Source organism: Coptis chinensis, chromosome 5 (assembly GCF_015680905.1).
Source record: "Coptis chinensis isolate HL-2020 chromosome 5, ASM1568090v1, whole genome shotgun sequence".
Taxonomy (NCBI): domain Eukaryota; kingdom Viridiplantae; phylum Streptophyta; class Magnoliopsida; order Ranunculales; family Ranunculaceae; genus Coptis; species Coptis chinensis.
The window spans coordinates 34137420-34155374 of record NC_141460.1 but is presented as its reverse complement, the minus strand read 5'-3'; the positions used below and the strand labels follow the sequence as shown (position 1 = coordinate 34155374).

The window sequence follows — 17955 nt, the reverse complement described above, 5'->3', positions numbered from 1 at the left end:
CAAAAAACTCCCTCACTTTACTGAAATTATAATTAGCTTCATATTATTTAAAATAATTTAAAAAACCTCCTTTACGTCACTGAAATTATATTTAATCCCTCCTAATATTTTTATATTATTTTTTAGATTGGAACTAAAATTCATAAAATCATACTACCCGAAAAATATTAGAGCGACAGGTTTAAAAACTTGAAAAAACACAAATGCATAGCACGGTTCCATACTTACGTATAATAAATAGAAAAGAAAATACCGATCCCATCATCGAATACACTAAGCCACAAACATTCAGGCATTGTTATATACCATTTACTAGCAGGCTTACCAAGTACAGGAGCATGGAGATAGGCAGCTTAATTCCGAAAATGGTGTGGGTTAATATCTACGCAGGGCCGACAAAGTATGGATTTGGAAATTAAAACCTAACGACCATTACAACGGACAATACTCATACGGGCCCATAAATCACTTCTTGGTAAAAACAAAGCCGCCCCATATTTCAAGGGTTATTTCTGGTTCCCAAGTGTACAGTATTTGTGGTCATCGAGAGAAGAACAAATTTATGAGTTTTGAGTACTCTGTTTTTTTTTTTCGCTAATCAATGAGTTTTGAGTACTCACAAAGTTACAATAGTTGGAGTTTGTATGAATTTAGTAGTACAGTGGATTTCGTATGTATGATACATGTGGTCAAAGATTGTTGTGAGTTTGTGGGTGGGAAGAGCACCAAGCCTCAGTTCCGGTTTGGGCATGCGTGCGCTCTTTTGAGGTGATCAAGGTCACACGGTTGGTCCATTGGACTGTGTACATTTATAATAATAATAAGAAGAAAAGCCTGTAGTGTAATGCACATGAAAGGCATTGAAGCCAACAAGTGTACGGATTCTCTCTATAAGGTTTTTTTTGGTAACTCTCATCTCTATAAGGGTTTGGACGCAATTCTTCGATTTAAGAATCTAGAAATATTTTAACTTACTGTACAATCGGAACTGGAGTGCAGGGATTTTTAATTGCGGATTCAACTTCTACAATTGAAAGTGGAGGAATTTTTAAATCTGCTACTAAGTACAGTTGTAGAAGGTCTGGAGGAATTTTTAATTGCGGATTCAAGAGAGTGCAATCAACTAAGTAAAGAGTTCATTGTAAGAAGGTCTGGTTCTGTCCCTGACAAACAACAGTTGCAATTGCATATATGTCATCGCAATGTCCAACAAAAAAAAAAGTCGAAAGGGTTGTAGGTAAGGTGGAATTCGAGCTAAACAATTCGAGCTTTACCATTTACATTCAAGCTGATTTTTTAACTAATTATTATTTTTTGTTTTAAATTGAAATATAAAAATAAAAAGTTTGAATTCATATAGTTGAACTTTCAAAGAGTTCGTGAACAAACACCTCCATTGAGAAACAAATTCAAATTCCAATATCCCTTCCACTTCAATAAACATCATCACACCACTAACATACTACAATATTTTACAACACCATTTCATTAACTCATCATTTGTTTCACCAAGGATCATCAACTATTGCAAAGATGGAAAAATAAATTGGACAATTTCAAACCTAGTCCAACATAAGAATTTTTAAAACCAAACATCCCATTAAATTTGCTTGAAACCTCTTATGCAAAACATGGAAAATTTTGAAAAGTTTCCTGCGCTGTTTGTTTTGCAAAAATTCATAGTGGGCAAATTATAAAAAATTGCACCACACATGGTTTTTTTTTTTTTTTTTAACACCTGGCAAATGATTTTTTAACTTTTTAGAAATAAAAACTCACACACCACAAGAAAGAACATTGAATTCCAACACACACCACACTGAACTTTCAAAGTATTGAACAAACACCTCCATTGGACAAACAAACAACACAAACACAAAACATCCACACACACACACTCACCACCCAAAGACTTCATCACACTGCACACCACTAAATATTAAAACCTACCATTTCATTAACTCATCAAGACACAAACATCCCACAAACACATCACACACTCACCAACTACCACCACACACAACACCACCACACACACACACTTACCAACAATTAAACTGCAAACATGGACACAAACACCTACACATAAAAATTTTAAAACCAAACATCACAAAATTAAATGCTTTTAACACTCTACCACATATGCAAAACATGGAATACCACTGAAACACACTACAACCCACCTACGGCACACACACCCACACAACAAAGACTGACCCAAAGACACACCACCACATTTTAAATATCTTTATTTGAACTAAACAACACACTACCCAAAGACACACTCAGACACACCACAAAATCAAACACACACTCAATCATAGCTCATTTATTACACGAAGTTTTACACTCACCACCCAAAGACACAACACCACACCACACAATTGATTAAAGACACCACATTGTTGTTCTCACAACACCACAGCACACACACACACACTCACACACACTACCACCACCACCACACCTACACACACTCACCACACTCATCACAGATTACCACCGGCCACCAAACACACACACACGCGAATAGTTCAACCAAATCTACAAGCCTTGTTCAACATACACTATTTTCAATGAAAATCAAAATCAAAACCAAACCAAACCAAATAATACCAATTATAGTGAGAACGAAATCAAAACCCCAAAAGAAATCAAACCCAAAATCATACGATAAGAAGATTACAAGAAGAACGACCAAATTTTCTCACTTGAGAAAATGAGAGAGATCTGCGAGAATGTAAAATTTACAACAAAACATGTCAAATTTTAAACCTGTTTGGTCGATTCAAAACAGATTGAATTGATTAAAGAGATTGTTGTTTGAGTTATTTGATTTAGAAATTGAGTGAAGTGAGAGATGAGAGAGATTACTTTGCTGAAAGAGAGAAGGAGATGAGTGTGATAGATTGATGGTGGCAAATGTTTTGGTCATAGTGGGAAAATTTGCTATTTTCATCTTTGGCTTTAAACGGGAGGTGGATTCTATTTTCTCACTTCTAGTGGGAAAATTTTGTTTCTTAGAAATAGTTTTTAGTGTTTGCCACGAGCCAATAAAAACCTAAACCGAGCTTTGCCACTAAACAAACCAGCCCAATATCTTTATTTGAACTAAACGAAGAGCCCTTCATCGGCTCAAATTCCACCCTTAGTTGTAGGCTTATTATATTCACTACAGGCATATTGTTTGAAGTTGGGCCTAAATGATTTGACCAAACACCTTGACCGTGCATTTCCTTTCCATTGCATTGTCAACCCCTCTTTTTTTTGTTTCCTCTCCATTCCTTCCATTGGGTAAAATTTAACAAACACACCCTACCTAAAAGTTAACAATATACATCCAGTTCTTTTTCAGAACATCGAAGAGATATGTATATTCACAATCGCAACAAGTTTAGAAGTGATTATTGCTCGGCAAGGAGTCAATTAAGCATCAAATTGTAACAATTTATGCGTTTATGAGACGAGAAAATAACATAAGAAAATTCAGAAGTGCCGTCGAAAAACAAGCGCTGGTATAGAAACTAATGGCCGGCTTGTTTAGAGTTCATCACGAGAAGTTTGTTTGGCTGCACTTGCGTTGCCCTTGATGGGATATGAAGCCTCCATGGCTATACCACATAGTCCCTCTGGAGCTGATACGCCGCGCTGCATTCTTATGTATCCTTTTTCTCCCCATTCAGCTCCCCACGAATTCCTAACTATCCAGTATTTAGTACCATCTGCAGTTTTTCCATAGCCCACAAGTCCTACCCCATGGTCCAGTTCTGTGCCACATTCTCCAGTGAATACACCCTGCGATTATTACAGTAGAATCCATTAGTGAATACACTCATTAGGGCCATATCAAAAAAAAAAAAAAAAACTCATTGGGTTTTTTGCTCTCCCGTAGAAGTGCAACAGAACTCGGGCCTAACTTCCCGTATTGGGTATCTATCTGGGCTGGGTTTGGCTTGAACACTCCTAGTTGGGTTCAGAAATCATGAAATCATAATTCAATTTTTTTTTCGCTACAGTTCTTGTAATTTCTAAGTTTTATCATAATTCAATTATCATTTCTAAGTTTTATTTTTGAGTTTAAAGGGGGTAAAACTTTGAGAACTTACCTCTGAATAAAATTGGAAGTCAGAGCCTTCTGCATCAATTGCAACAGCTATAGGCTGGTTAGCTGCAGCCTTCAACAACGCATTCTCGTCATTGGCAGGTACATTTTCGTGTCCATCAATGGTCACCACATGAGAATTCACCTACGTACAACACAACCCAGAATACATGATCGTTATCACAACACAAGTGTAAATATAATTTTGAGCAATAATATCTCCATTACGATTTTTTGTTTCGAACGCGCGGTTACTTAATCTAACCTTTTGACCATCACAAGTGGCATCCTCGGCTTTGTAAGGATAGTTCTGCTCAGTTGTTAACCCTCCATTTTTCTTGATAAACTCCAGTGCTACTTCCATCAGTCCTCCATTACATCCTTGATTTTCTTGGGTATCACAATCAATCAGCTCTTGCTCGGATACTGATACTAGCTTATTTGTTCTAATTTGATTTATGCCCTCAACTGCGACTACGGTTGAAAACGCCCAACAACTCCCTATAACAAGATCAATAATAATTTAAAAGTTGGTGATAAATGTTACGAATTTACGATTATGCTTAAAAAGCGGCGGCGTCAGATGATTATGTAAGGTTGTTCAAGTATGAACTTACCACATTGGCCTTGGTCCTTGACAGCAGTGACTGCACCCTTCTGCCTCCAATCAACGGAAGGAGGAACATTATCTACATTCGCATACATAAATCCTCCCGTGCCTCGTTTACTCCCTTGGAACATTCGGTGATGTTTCACTTTTGATCCAGCGTAAGCGCTCTTGAATTCATGATTAGTCATGTCTCCAAACTTGTTCAGTTTTAGCTTATAAGGTGCATCCTTCTTGTTGAACTCGTGAATATACTTCACGTTTTCTTTGAACACATTGAAACGCTTGTGCTTCTCGTTAAGGTCACGAGCAACCGTGTGGTGGCTCCTCCACCTCTCGTATAAGTCCCAAAGCCTCTCTTCGGACGCCAAATTTTTCTCATGGAAATCAAAACTTTCGACAAACCCAAGTACCAAAGCTAGCGAGAAAACTACCAAGACTACCTTCGCTACTTCCATTGTTTTAGAATCCCACAAGATGGGAAAAGAGTTTATTGAGTTTTGGTATTTATAGAAAAATGATTGTGTGATCAAACAAAAGTTAATAAATGAAGAGGTTGTGATTGAAGGTTTCTTGTGCGTAAGAATATTGAACAATAATATGAGGATAGGGTGTTGAAAATTATAGGGGAATGAAGATGGATATAACTTTGCAAGCAAGCTACTCCTTTTGTGGATAAATTGGCTTTTAATTGTGTCCTTTATGTTGGAGCTTTAACTATAAAAAAAGTAAGAAAAATGTTTTTTTTTTATTTGAAATGGTTATAGGGATGGTCAATTTGTAGGCTTTAGGTCAGCATCATCTCAACATCCATGCTGAACACGCAAACTTGCTTAATCTGTTATGTGAATGTGACGACCACGTTTTTGTTTCTGGGGGCATTGATGCACGATATCTTGCAAGTGAGAATAAAGTGCATGCAACCGTTTTGTCTATTTTAGAAAGCTAATTGAACAAACTTTTTGAGGTTGGCGAGCTGGAATAAGGAAAGTGGTTCACTGGTGAAATGTGTGAAACTCAGCTTTACAAGTTCCTCTGTAATAATCCGTTATGCAATGATTACTCACTGTCAAATAGTGGCCAATACTCGTTAGAAGAATGATTTGTCAAGGAGCTGAAGCAAATTATTTCCGTCGTCACCAGGGTCATAACCCCTGTCGAGATATGTGTTAAAACTTGTTGCTAGTTGTCGCCATTGTGGCATCCAATATTATTTATTATTACTTCATCCAATTCTATTACTTGTTTCGATTATTAAGGTTTCGATTCAGATTTACTCATTCATTAAAAAGTTTTGCAACCTTTGCGCAATAACCTTCTAACAAGTAACATCACTAGGCCATATGATGTGTCTGATTATCAGCAGGGCCGGCTCTGAGATTGTGGGGGCCCAAGACAAATTCTTAAAAAGGGACTAAATAACCTATTGTTTATGCTATAAAAATATTTTAAATGCCTAATAAGCATCCAAAATTATTTAGTGTAGTTGGTTGCTATTCTAATTTCTCTATATGTGAGTATTTTTGTATCCAGATCATTAGATATATAGTAGATAAACTCCAGACCCAAGCACTGAATGGGGGCCTTATTATTGGGCTTTGACTCGGGGCCCTAGGCGGCCGCCTACTTGGCCTTGCCCCAGAGCCGGCCCTGATTATCAGAGGTGCATCTAAAGATGCAAATTATCTATTATTTACGACAATAGTACTGAAACGGAAAATTAACATATTTGATTTAAGGTTAGTTATTGTCCAGAGTGTATTAGAGATTAAGTTAGAGCAGTAGCCTTTACTGGCCATGGCATTATGCACGTAGTAGAAGAGAATGAGACTATTGCTTTATCTCTCTAAAGGATTTAGATTGCGTAATGTGATGGGATCCCGTTGCTTGTGCGTCATGATGTTGAAAATTCTCTGCAGGTACAGCCGTAATACTTATCACGGAATCTGTTGAAATCTGTAACAATGTTTAGTGGTTACCCAGTACCCATGGAGGCCCTAAGCAGCTGCCCTGCTAGGAGACTATCCTCAGAACCCGGCCTGTTTGGCAACAATATCATCTCGAGTAACTATGGAACATTGTATTTTATTTTTCCCTTTTATTACAAATTAGAAATGTTAGGCCCACAAATTTCAATAGCATCGGTATTGTTCCCACTTAACTACCTTGGACTGTGGGGGTTTTTTCAGAAAAGGCCTCGATGCTAGTTTACATAGATCCACACTTTTATACTTAGTGGTTATTTCATCTCTTGGAGATGTGGACTATTGATTTTGGTCCACACACCCCAACAATCTCCCCTTTGGAATGACATCCATAGTATCAATTACAAGCCAACACACGCGCTCCACCTTAATCACATAGGCGCTTGAGTGGCACAGGAGATGACAACCATCACGGCTAGACCTTTCTCAGATTTTATGCCTCAAGTCCGCACAACATGCAAGCAACTACTCCATCAGCTTCTCACTTTGCAGGGCTGGGGCGTTTAGTCCAACCAACCCTGGACCGGGCTTTGATACCAGTTGTTAGGCTAATAGATCTCACTAGCATCAATATTGTCCCACTTAACCACCTTGAACTGGATTAAAGTATGGGTTTTTCAAAAAGGCCTCAATGTTAGTTTACAAAGATCCACACTTTTATACTTAGTACTGTTAGTAGTTGCATGCTTTATCTTGGAGATGTAAGACTATTGATGTCGGTCCACACCCCCCAACAAGAAACACCTCCTTCAGGTGACCTTTCTACCATACACCCAATCAAGACAGAATTAACTAGCACTTACCTGTGAACAACTTTCACTTGCCACTGGCTCCCCCAAAGGAAGGTTATTTATGTTGCAACTAAAAAACCATAAAAAATTAGAAACGCCACCTTCACTATCTTCTTGCAATAAAAAAATTTCACAACTTAGTCCGATTTCATTTTCCTGATAAATTGACTGAACAACATTCAGCTCCTGGTACCTTCTCTGCCTATAACACATGATTCGATCATTTATTCTTGCGTATGTAAATGTTCAGACCATTTTCACTTTAATTTCTCTTAGCCATTTCAAATTGCTCTTTTTTATTTTATATTTTAAAATACATTTTAAACTCTTTTTCCGAGCTATTATGTTTTAAACTTTCCCGAGGCACCAATAAAAAACCCTACCCCCCTAAAAAGAGATCCCAAGGCACTAATCAACACATCTGAGTATGCATGCATGTTTCTAAAATCACATATATATGATACAGAAATTAGTCCCAAGGTCCAATTTCGTTTTATAACAACTCTAGAGGACATGGTTTTTTTTATAATCACTCACAAACTCAATTCCCATGTTTAAATAGCCCAGGTTTAATAATTTTTTCTTGTTAATAAACAAAATTACGGATGAGAAAACCCAAAACTCCTTTCTTCTCCAACCCAAAATTACAGATGAAAAAACCAACAGACGACATGTTTGAGCTAAATTACGTATCTTTTAAAGATTGAGCTAAATTAAAGCAGATGCTGAAACATCAAACATGCCAGATGCCCGCATTGGCATATGAAGTTCTGAAGTCTCACTAAAAAGCTGAACAATTTTGGTGAGACCACGACACTACGAGAGTACTTCAACTGCTGATGTCTGATGCCTAGGTTGAAGTGTTAAACGATGGAAGTGAAATTTGAAGTACACCTGTGGCTGTAGATCTATAATCTTTTCGTGTACACACCATTGGTACATTTGGTCAAGAAACATTGAAACAGAAGACTTGGTCCGAACAATTGCATCCAAAATGATTTACCGCAACTAAATTCGAGTGTTTGTGATGATTTTAGTATGAAGAACTTGTGTTGACAAATTCAAAATGACAAAACTATTTTCTCAAGTGGTTTGATTTGTGTTGGCTCCCTGGTTCTAGGCAAGATATATGATGAGGATGGGATCATCTCACAAATGCAAATGTAACAATATTATCAGTGAATGTATGGGATAATCGCAGAATATAATATCTGAGCATTCAAAGATACCAAGAAATCCTTATGCTGGTCTGTCTCCTTGAAGAACTACTGACAGTTAAAACTTGCAAATTCGGAAATCATGTTGACTGTAAATCTTGACAAGCCATTCAAGCGCAAGCCCTGTTAATACAAGGTCTGGAAGTTGTTAGAAAGCAAGGTGTCTTTGTCCCAAGAACCATAATAGTCTAGAACAATTGGACTATGAACAATGATTGTTAATAGTCATGAGCTATGAACAATGAATATTCATAGCAGGGGCGGATCTATAGATTGGCTGACTGGGGCTACAGCCCCCTCCCCCCACTTCCCAATATATATATATATATATATACAAAGTCAATGATGAATCTAGACGTACTGCTAGTAGAGAAAAAACAAAAATGAAACTGACTCGTTTCATAAGTCACCATCCCAATGGCCCACGTTTCTCACAATCCCACTTTTTTTTTTTTCCGCGCGCTAATGCAATCCCCCATTTCTCACAATCACAAAAAACAAAAAGTAAAACAGAAAAAAGAAAAAAAAAAAATTGAAAGGTCAAAACAAAAAACAAAATAACACTTTATTCTTATCTTCTTTCGCAGTTCCAGTTTCGCTCCACTTCTCCAATTCCGCGTGCCAAGGCCGAATCCATTTATTATTTTATTCCATATTCATTATCTAAGATAAATTGTTTTGCATTATGTCTATATTTTTTATTTCATTTTTGTTTTCCAATTTTCAAATATTAATGTGTTCTCTACTTGACTACTTGACTTATTGCCTTGTTAACTTGCAGAGTTGTAGTTTATGTTGGAATATTAGATTGTCATTTAATTTTTGGTCTTATTTAATTAGTTGAATATTATTGTAGTTATTATTGTGATTTTTTGTTTTTGTTTTTTAGTATAGAACAAACTATTGATTACGAAATTATTATGATTTATCTTAGGTAATTATTGTGGACCCTAGCATGTGGAACAAGCCAACTTACTGTGGCCTGGTGTTTAAGATAGCCAGCTATGAGGACTCTTTATGGGTCAAATGGACAATTGAACATCATGTTCGGAAGCAACACTTCTGGACAATGGAGATCCCACCGATTTGTTCATGGAGTGGTCCGAGGAATGTACTAAAGCACCGCAAAGCCGCTCAGAAGTTTGTTAGGCATCAGATAGCGAGAGGCGAGCAAACATATGTATGGCATGACCCATGGTGCCATGACACTCCGCTCATCTTTTGGGATGAAGTAGTTCTACTGCTACAGGTTCCTCACACTGCTTTGGTTGGTGATCTTATTGCTGATGGTAGGTGGAATCACATTGTTTCTAGTCTGCCTGATAGTGCACTGAAGAAGAAGATTGAAGGCACCGAAATTAATCACATGCTACAGCAGGACCAGGTCATCTGGACACCAACTTCTACAGGTAGATTTACAGTCAAATCAGCGTACATGTCCTTAAAGCAGCTCAGACCAAGAGTGAAATGGCATCGGGTGGTTTGGGGCAAGTTGGTTATACCGAAACACTCGTTTACTGGATGGCAGTTATTTTTGAATAGCTTACCAACCCAAGACCGACTGGTCAAGAAGAAAATTATCCACCACTCTATGTGCGACTTTTGCAATGCTTCTAGGGAGCATTCCAAGCATCTCTTTTTCGATTGCCCGTATACAAAAGAGGTTTGGTCTAGTGTCAAAGGTTGGCTGGGTTTGAACACGCAAGTGAAGGCATCGACTGCTGAATGGTACAACCTCCTCAGGATTTGTCGTTATGCCTCGTGATAAGAGCCCAAAACGAGTGTTACTTGTATTAATACGTAATTGCACTTTAGCATTGTTTTCATAGTAGAAGTAGTCAATTTTAAGTCTCATTAAACCCACCCACCCTTGTTTGTTTCATACTGTGGTTGCCCATTTCAGCTTTGACAAATTCCGCGAGAAAATACGGGAGCGTCCCGCCAAGGAGAGAAGCCGACCCGCTAAGTTAATTTGGAATTTCGTCTACCAATCGAAATTGAGCAGCCATATACCAAAGCGCGACCCACGCCAAACACCGTAATTTGAATTTACACCGAGCGACGACCCCCATTTGGAGCTAATTCAGCTTAAAAACACCGTAATTTGACAATTACTTTCGAAGCCGAAGGCTTCTATCTATCTGGCCAAAGGTTAAAATTTCCGGATTTCCACGGGTTTGATTCAACTTTGATCTTTCATATTTTTCGTTGTTCTAACCGCTTCTATACACAAAAACAAGCGTAAACAAGACGCTATTCATAAAGCGAAGCAAGGACGCAATCGTATTCCTTTCTTCCACACCTCGCGTCTCCTGTTAGAGGTTTATACTAGTATATCGAATTGTTTGGAGTGTTGCATGTTTAGTTAAGTTCGACTTAGTCTTGCATGAGATTAAGGTCCCGAACAAAACACCGAACGTAAATACACAACAACATCAACAATCAAATCTATCTAGTATACCACCCACTACACCTCTAACTACTACTTCACACACACCACCGATATAATGGGGAAGAAAGAGAGACTCCTCTCGGACTTCTACAAAGCCTCGAGCGATAGCCCCAAATCTTGCATCGTTCTAGCGGACCCGGGGATTTTTCAGAATCCCTCCAAATATTTTAATTTGTTACCCGCTTTTTATGGTTTAGACCATGAAAACCTTATCATCGCGTTAGGATTGAACAAGTCCTAACAACATTCCACCATCCCACGGTTGGTACCGGAACAAATTAAATTAAGGGTATTCCCTTTCACCTTTTAGCCGATAAACTTGTTCAAATTGTTTATGGAACATTTTTTTAGATTGACGGATTGCTTTCCAAAGATTTCATTTTTGGGCAAAATCTAAATTTTTCGTGGAATCTTCGTGGGCTAAACTTGTTTTTAACAATAATGTTTATGGAACATTTTAACCCATGCCCCTAAAGACGGATGAGATGCTTTCCAAGATTCATTTCTTTTCGACAAAATCCTCAAAAGCTTTGAATCATTTTCAGAGGCTCTGAATCGTTTTTTAGATTTGATCTTTGCTTATGGCTCCAAGCCCATGTTTTGGTCCACACCATAACTTAGCGAAAGACCGTTAGTTTTAGATTAATTAATTAGTTTTTATATTCTTGCCTTTTTTCAAAGGACTTCTACACCACCATAAAGAAGTCCTTTATTAGACATAATGAATGGGGTAGTTTCTTAAGCAAAGGAGCCTCTTAGAGGCTTATAAATTTTAGAGGATCAAACTAAGCTTAATAATTGGGGGTAGTGAAGACGATTACTCCCTCCGCTAGTTCTTCTTCAACAGCTTTTTAAGGCAAACGCCGGTATGTTTGAAATTAAACACGATTCGAGCTTAAAACTCTAATCGAATCACTCACTAAAAAGGTAGAGGCCATTTCTCGTACAACAAAAGCCTATCCCTTGTCATGAATGTAAATTCAAACCCATGTAGTTTCGTTGAGTCCCGAAAGCATCCCGACTCCCATCGTCTATAGCCTATGAACAAAGGCTTGTTCCATTAATAGTGAACCTAAAGGCGCCCTAAGCCTTGGAGACAAAATCCCAACTCGGTTGGAGAAATAACCAACAAGTCACACCTCGAGGGTAGAATAATCAATATGTTAGGCCAACGAACGAATTTTAACCAAGCTCCACTTCGACAAGGACATGTGGTCGGGTAATTTTAATAATTATAACAACCAAGTGCAACCTCGACAAAGGTCAAGCACAAGGTCAAGGTAATTATAATAATTATAATGCTAATAGAGGTATCGTTCGGTCAATAATAATTATCAAAATCCACCAATAAATAATTCACGTGAAATAGTTCCAAATCACCACCCGTGACTACTACACCCACACAACCGGATCGCCTTGACACTTTCATACAAGCGAGCCAAAACTTTTCCAAACCATGGCTCAATCTAACCAACTTTCTACAATCCGTTAATAATTTAACCCAACAGTTGGCTCAAGATAAAGCCCAAACCAAAGGTGTGTCGCCAGTCACCGCAATACCTAATCCTAAAACAACAAACACACCTTTGAGGTAACCGATAATACTAGTAATGAATATGCAAATGTAGGTGAGATAAATGCCATCACCACTCTCCGCTCGCAGAGTGGTTGATAACAAGGTAACTATGCCTATAGTTACCCCCACCAAGAGTCCCTACACCCTATTTTACTAGATACCCGAAATAGAAACCAAGAGCCTACCACCGTAGAGGTACCGCCACAACACAACCTAAGAAACAAAGCCACGGTTAAACATCCAGTGATACCATTGCTAAATATAGACGAAACCACCGTTTCCACAAAAATTAGCCATGTTAACTAGGGATACAAATTATGAGGAGATTAGGGACGTTTTTAAGAATCTAACTATAAACCTTCCCTTCCTCGAAGCTATTAAAAGCTACCACACCATGCTAAGTTTCTTAAGGAATTGTGTACTACTAGGCGTAAAGACAAATATACCAAAAGACGCCTTTTAACGTAATAATTCCCAACCTTATCCGAACATAATGGAATTGTTAAGTACAAGGACCCGGTCGATCCTATCGTCTGATGCACCTTAGGAGATTCTTATCTGACGACCATCGTTATTAGACACGGGGGGGCTAGTGTTAACTTACTCCCATTTTATTTGTATAGACAAATAGGTCTAGACAAGATGCAACCCACTAAAATGACGTTGCAATTAGGCGATCGGTCTATTAAGTATCCTAAGGGTGTAGTCGAAAATGTCTTTGGTAAAAGTTCGATTTTCTACTATCCGGCTGATTTTGTAGTCCTCGATACGAAAGTCGCTAACGACTGGGTCCGATCATTTTAGGCGCCCTTTCCTGGCAACCGCCAATCGCTTCATTAATTGCCGTGATGGTTCAATGTCCATGTCTTTTGGCCATCTTGTCATTTGAAGTCAATGTTTTTAAAACAAGGACACATTACCCGATTAGCCTATGGATGGAGAGGTAAGCATGATCGAGAGCTTAAACAAGATTATTTCAACAACACGCGTTCCTCGATAGTCATATGCCCAAAATTCTTTCCTTTGGAAAGTCGGACTCCAACATTTTCATCCCTACACTAGTCGATACACATATTATTGATGAGGACGGGATAGATGACTTTCTCAAAGATGTAGATGACTACCATAGTAATGTGGATATGACCAATCTAGATGAGGAATTCGACGAGTTTCTCGAGTAGGTGACGATTCACCCTATCAAGATCTACCTTGCACAACATCCACCTCGATTCCCCTCCTTCCACCCTTTCAAAGGAATCTCGAGTTTGCACTCGATCCTTTTGGTTCTCCTGTGCTTCATAATTTTTTAAATCCTCCTAGCAAAACGGATACTTGAGGAAGGACAAACTATTTGACACATTCATTTTCAGAATTGAGAGCGGTCCTACACACACAATGAATGAGTTCGGTGCTAAAACCACATCCTCATTGTGTACAGGCTGTCTTTCTACAACTTATCCATATCCACCATATTCTCCACAACCATTCATTTTTCCACACTTATTTACTAAAACACCCACGCATTCAAAAATTAAAAAGAAGGTGCATGATAGGTTACACAATAGGGTTATCCGACTTCGTTTGGATTCCACTAGGCAGCGTCGTAGGAAATCTTGGTGTTTGATTGTGTTTGGATATGTTTTCTGTGATATTTATTTATGGAATGATCCACAACTATTTCGGTTGTTGATATATGATCAACTGCATATTCATACATATGTTTTAGATAAAGTCTCGAGTATCTGACTATAAACGACTCAAATTCTGTGTTTGGTGCACTTCCTTTCACTTCAATATATTGGTGAGTCCACCATTAAGGTAACCGGGCCCTCCCTATGGAGTCTGTGGCTGTAAGTACCGGACCCTAAGTCTACGGTTTACATAGTTCACGTTTTCCACTCTTGCATGTTTTTCTCGGATTTTTGAGTCATGTTTCTCTATGGTGTGAATTATGCCTTTATTGCTTATTGTTTTTCCTTATAAAAATAAAAATAAAAAATAATAAATAAACATAGTAATCTAGGAAGTCTCGGGAATCTGACTTTAAAAGACCCACTGCTAAAAACAAATTTTCTAAGCTTCGTTGTAAAAAATTTGTTTGGGGTGGGGTGTTAAATGTTCCGCACTAAAATGTTTTATGTCCCATTAGAGTTGCTTAGGCCGTTTTATTGTATTACGATTCGGATTGACATAATCTATTAATTTAGAGTTCATTTGTTAAGCATAACTTACGTCATGCACGCACTTCGAGGCGTTTTCCACTATCTCGTATGTCATCTGAAGTCGAATAGAGTGTTTTAGGGATCATTGGATAGGAAATTCTCTCCCCGATCATGTCCATATCTCATTCACCAAAATCGGACCCGTAACGGCGGCAATTTTAGTTTGAAATCGCTAAAAATCGTAAAATTCGACAAATTCGCATTGGGCTTGGGCCCCAACCAGCATTCAACTTCGCTGACCAACCGCACCAGCATAAGACAGCGCCCGCCACCCTTCACCATCACATCGTTTTTTTTTTTTTTTTCTCACAAACCTCCATTAACAAAGCTTCCAACCCGACCTAAAAATCAAAATAAAAAAAACCTAATCAACCCAGCGCCAAAAATCCAACTCTAACCCCAAATCTTCTCTAAAACAATACCACCACAACCACCACTGATTTCTATCACTAAAACCCATCGAAAATTCATAATTTTGGTGCTTTGCCGCCACCACTCCACCACCACCACCGTTGCTTCAACCGCCTATTAAAATCCCACCACCACATCACATTTCAACCCTCACCCATTCCAAACACTAGATGGCTCAACAACCGAATTTTACCGAGCAAGTTTTCATCGCCGACCACTTCGCCCGCTTTTACGGTGACGAAATGGCTAGTAGAGATTGGAGTAGTTTGTGGCACTTTCGACCGAAGCCTTCTACCACGAAGACTTGGTCCGGCCGGTTCTACAACACCGGGGAGTTGGAGGGAGTAGGATTTTGTGTTGGTAAAGAAGAAGGGAAGGAGTTGACCATCGATCGTGTTGGTGAGATTCTAGGCATTCCGCCTAGAATCCATCCGATGCCACTTTACAGAGCCCCAGTTTGACGGGTAGAGCCTTTGATGGGCGTGGATCATCAATGGGGCTACAATACAAACTCCCATTGTGTTCGCCAGCATCCCTCGGGACCAACCAAATTACTTCGGTGGATTGGTCGAATGTCCTAGGGAAGGACAAGGTCGATGACATCGGTCCGACCTGCCTCCACATCTTATGGGTACTCGAGGGAGCGTATACGATTTCTCAGTATCTTGGAGTTTTCTTTGAAGCATGATTAGGGGTCGGAAAGTCTTTGGCACCTCTTCCCCGTGTTAATTACCAAGATCATCTTTGAAGATGAAAGCGACTCCGGCCGATAAGATTTACATTACCCCTCGCACCGTAACCCCAGCGTATCTATAGGGAGTGTGTCCAACAAGTCTGGAAATTGCCCGAGGATAGGGAACGGGGATGAGGTAGAGGAGGAGGATGAGGATGATTTGGAGGAGGATGAGGAGGGCGTGACTTGCTTTGATACGGATGCCTTCGAGAGGTGTTGGTCGATCGAGCGCATGGGGCCGTGCTTCATAGGGGCATCGTTCACTAAACACTATCTCGTCGCAGACCTCCGGACTCGACGGTCGACTATTCATCACAACTTCGAGCTCCGCACCCGGAGAGGATGAGAGATGGGAACGCGGCAGGTGAGATGGAAGCCCGGCGCCGGTTTAGAGTGGATATGCTTGCACGCTTCCCACCTCATCTGACGGACTCGCTTCGAGGACACAGCTACGAGGGCATGAGCATCGTCGACGAAGGACGGCTCGCTCTTTGGACCTTCGGCAGCCCGGGAGCCACCACTAGAGAGTGCCCTCCCGCCACCGATGGCGAGGTGTTTAGAGAGTCCGAGGATTGATAGTGGTTGTTCTTTTATTTATTTTTGTTGTTTTTATTGTAATGTAACTTTTATTTTCGGTATTTTGAATTTTGTAGGAAAGGTACTCCGAATGAAAATTTTAATATAAGGGGTTATTTTCAGTATGTGTGGTTGTTTCATATTGATCCCACCTTCCCAACTTGTTTGGGGGAGGTTTTATCAATTCAAGCTTTATTTTTATATATAACCCTAGTGTTAGAATTTATTGCGGAGTAAGGTGGAAATATAGCCGTTTAGGCATATCTATGAGTGAGAATCATTGTAGGATGAAATCTAGATTAAATAGGTACATTCAATCATAAAATCAACCTAAAAGATACTGGGTTTGAATTAGAATCAAGAAAATGAGTTGTTTCCGTTTTCGGGTTTGGAAATTTTAGGATTTTCGGAAACTGCCGTAAATACTTTTTGGCAACTTCCCGATCCGTTTTAGCAACTTAAAACCTATATAAACTTGATACAATCTATCCTCACAACTCACACTACACCTAAACTCCATCACGCACCTTTCACACCCGCGATTCCCATGTTTCGTCTCCATTTTTGCAAATCTGCAACTTCGGGCGCCAGGCCGAGGAGAGCTGGCCTTCTACACTACCTCGACAGAAAATTTTTACTCGAGGCGCCCGTGCCCAAGGCAAAAGCGACGACTCACTCAAACACCGGAATTCCAAAAATACAAAAGCGCGACTTCGCCCCTAGTTGGCCTTCGGCGCCCTGACTTCCGTGGACCAGAAATTTTCCAGTTTTTCGCGTAGTACCGGTTGTTTTGCAGCTGTTCCAGGCGTAGTTTTGAGATGACATCTCCTATAATAATACCGAACAGTCTTTCAAGATTTGTTCCAAAGCACTACTTACGGTGCTTGGTTTCATGAGGTGATCACATCGTTGGTCGGGAACCTCTTATGGTAAGACCGTCGAACTTTATTCTCCAAAGACTTGCATCTTATTTTTATAATAACTGCATTTTCTTTGAGAGACCGGATGGAGAACAAGTGTTCTCCATCAACATTGACGATGAACCAATGGAAACTACCGGTTCTTGCTAGCATTTGTTCTGGACTTGCTATGCTCGCCGAGATACAAGACCCATGGTGCTATTGGGTCGATAATATGCATGTCTACACTTATGAGTCTTTGCACGAGGCTTATGGGGCAGGCATTTTCCAGATTGAGGACCAAGGGGACTATAACGCGTTGCCTTGGTAGCCCGTCCATGAACATATGAACTGTTATGTTTTGGATTATGCTAAACATTTTAG

The 17955-nt window shown here is 39.4% G+C and overlaps 2 protein-coding genes across 2 annotated transcripts; one reads left to right on the top strand and one right to left on the bottom strand.

Annotated features, from left to right (window-relative positions):
• Window positions 1-3347: 3347 nt before the first annotated feature.
• LOC147497361 (vignain-like) lies at window positions 3348-5301 on the bottom strand. The gene is made up of 4 exons (XM_086559939.1): window positions 4720-5301; window positions 4368-4603; window positions 4107-4247; window positions 3348-3795 (listed from the first exon to the last, which is right to left on the bottom strand). Exons 1-4 carry the CDS (start codon window positions 5165-5167, stop codon window positions 3541-3543), a joined length of 1080 nt encoding a protein of 359 aa, XP_086416065.1. The 5' UTR covers window positions 5168-5301; the 3' UTR covers window positions 3348-3540.
• A 4356-nt stretch (window positions 5302-9657) lies between these two features.
• LOC147497360 (uncharacterized) lies at window positions 9658-10467 on the top strand. The gene has a single exon (XM_086562856.1). It carries the CDS (start codon window positions 9658-9660, stop codon window positions 10465-10467), a length of 810 nt encoding a protein of 269 aa, XP_086418982.1.
• Window positions 10468-17955: the final 7488 nt, after the last annotated feature.

What these genes read in the sequence shown, in the direction of transcription:
- LOC147497361 (XM_086559939.1), bottom strand. Translation starts at nt 5,167, where the DNA reads ATGGAAGTAGCGAAGGTAGTCTTGGTAGTTTTCTCGCTAGCTTTGGTA. An exon ending in CAAGGACCAAGGCCAATGTG is followed by an intron (nt 4,604 to 4,719) that starts GTAAGTTCATAC and finishes ATCTTGTTATAG; the next exon opens with GGAGTTGTTGGGCGTTTTCA. An exon ending in CCACTTGTGATGGTCAAAAG is followed by an intron (nt 4,248 to 4,367) that starts GTTAGATTAAGT and finishes TGTTGTACGTAG; the next exon opens with GTGAATTCTCATGTGGTGAC.
- LOC147497360 (XM_086562856.1), top strand. Translation starts at nt 9,658, where the DNA reads ATGTGGAACAAGCCAACTTACTGTGGCCTGGTGTTTAAGATAGCCAGC.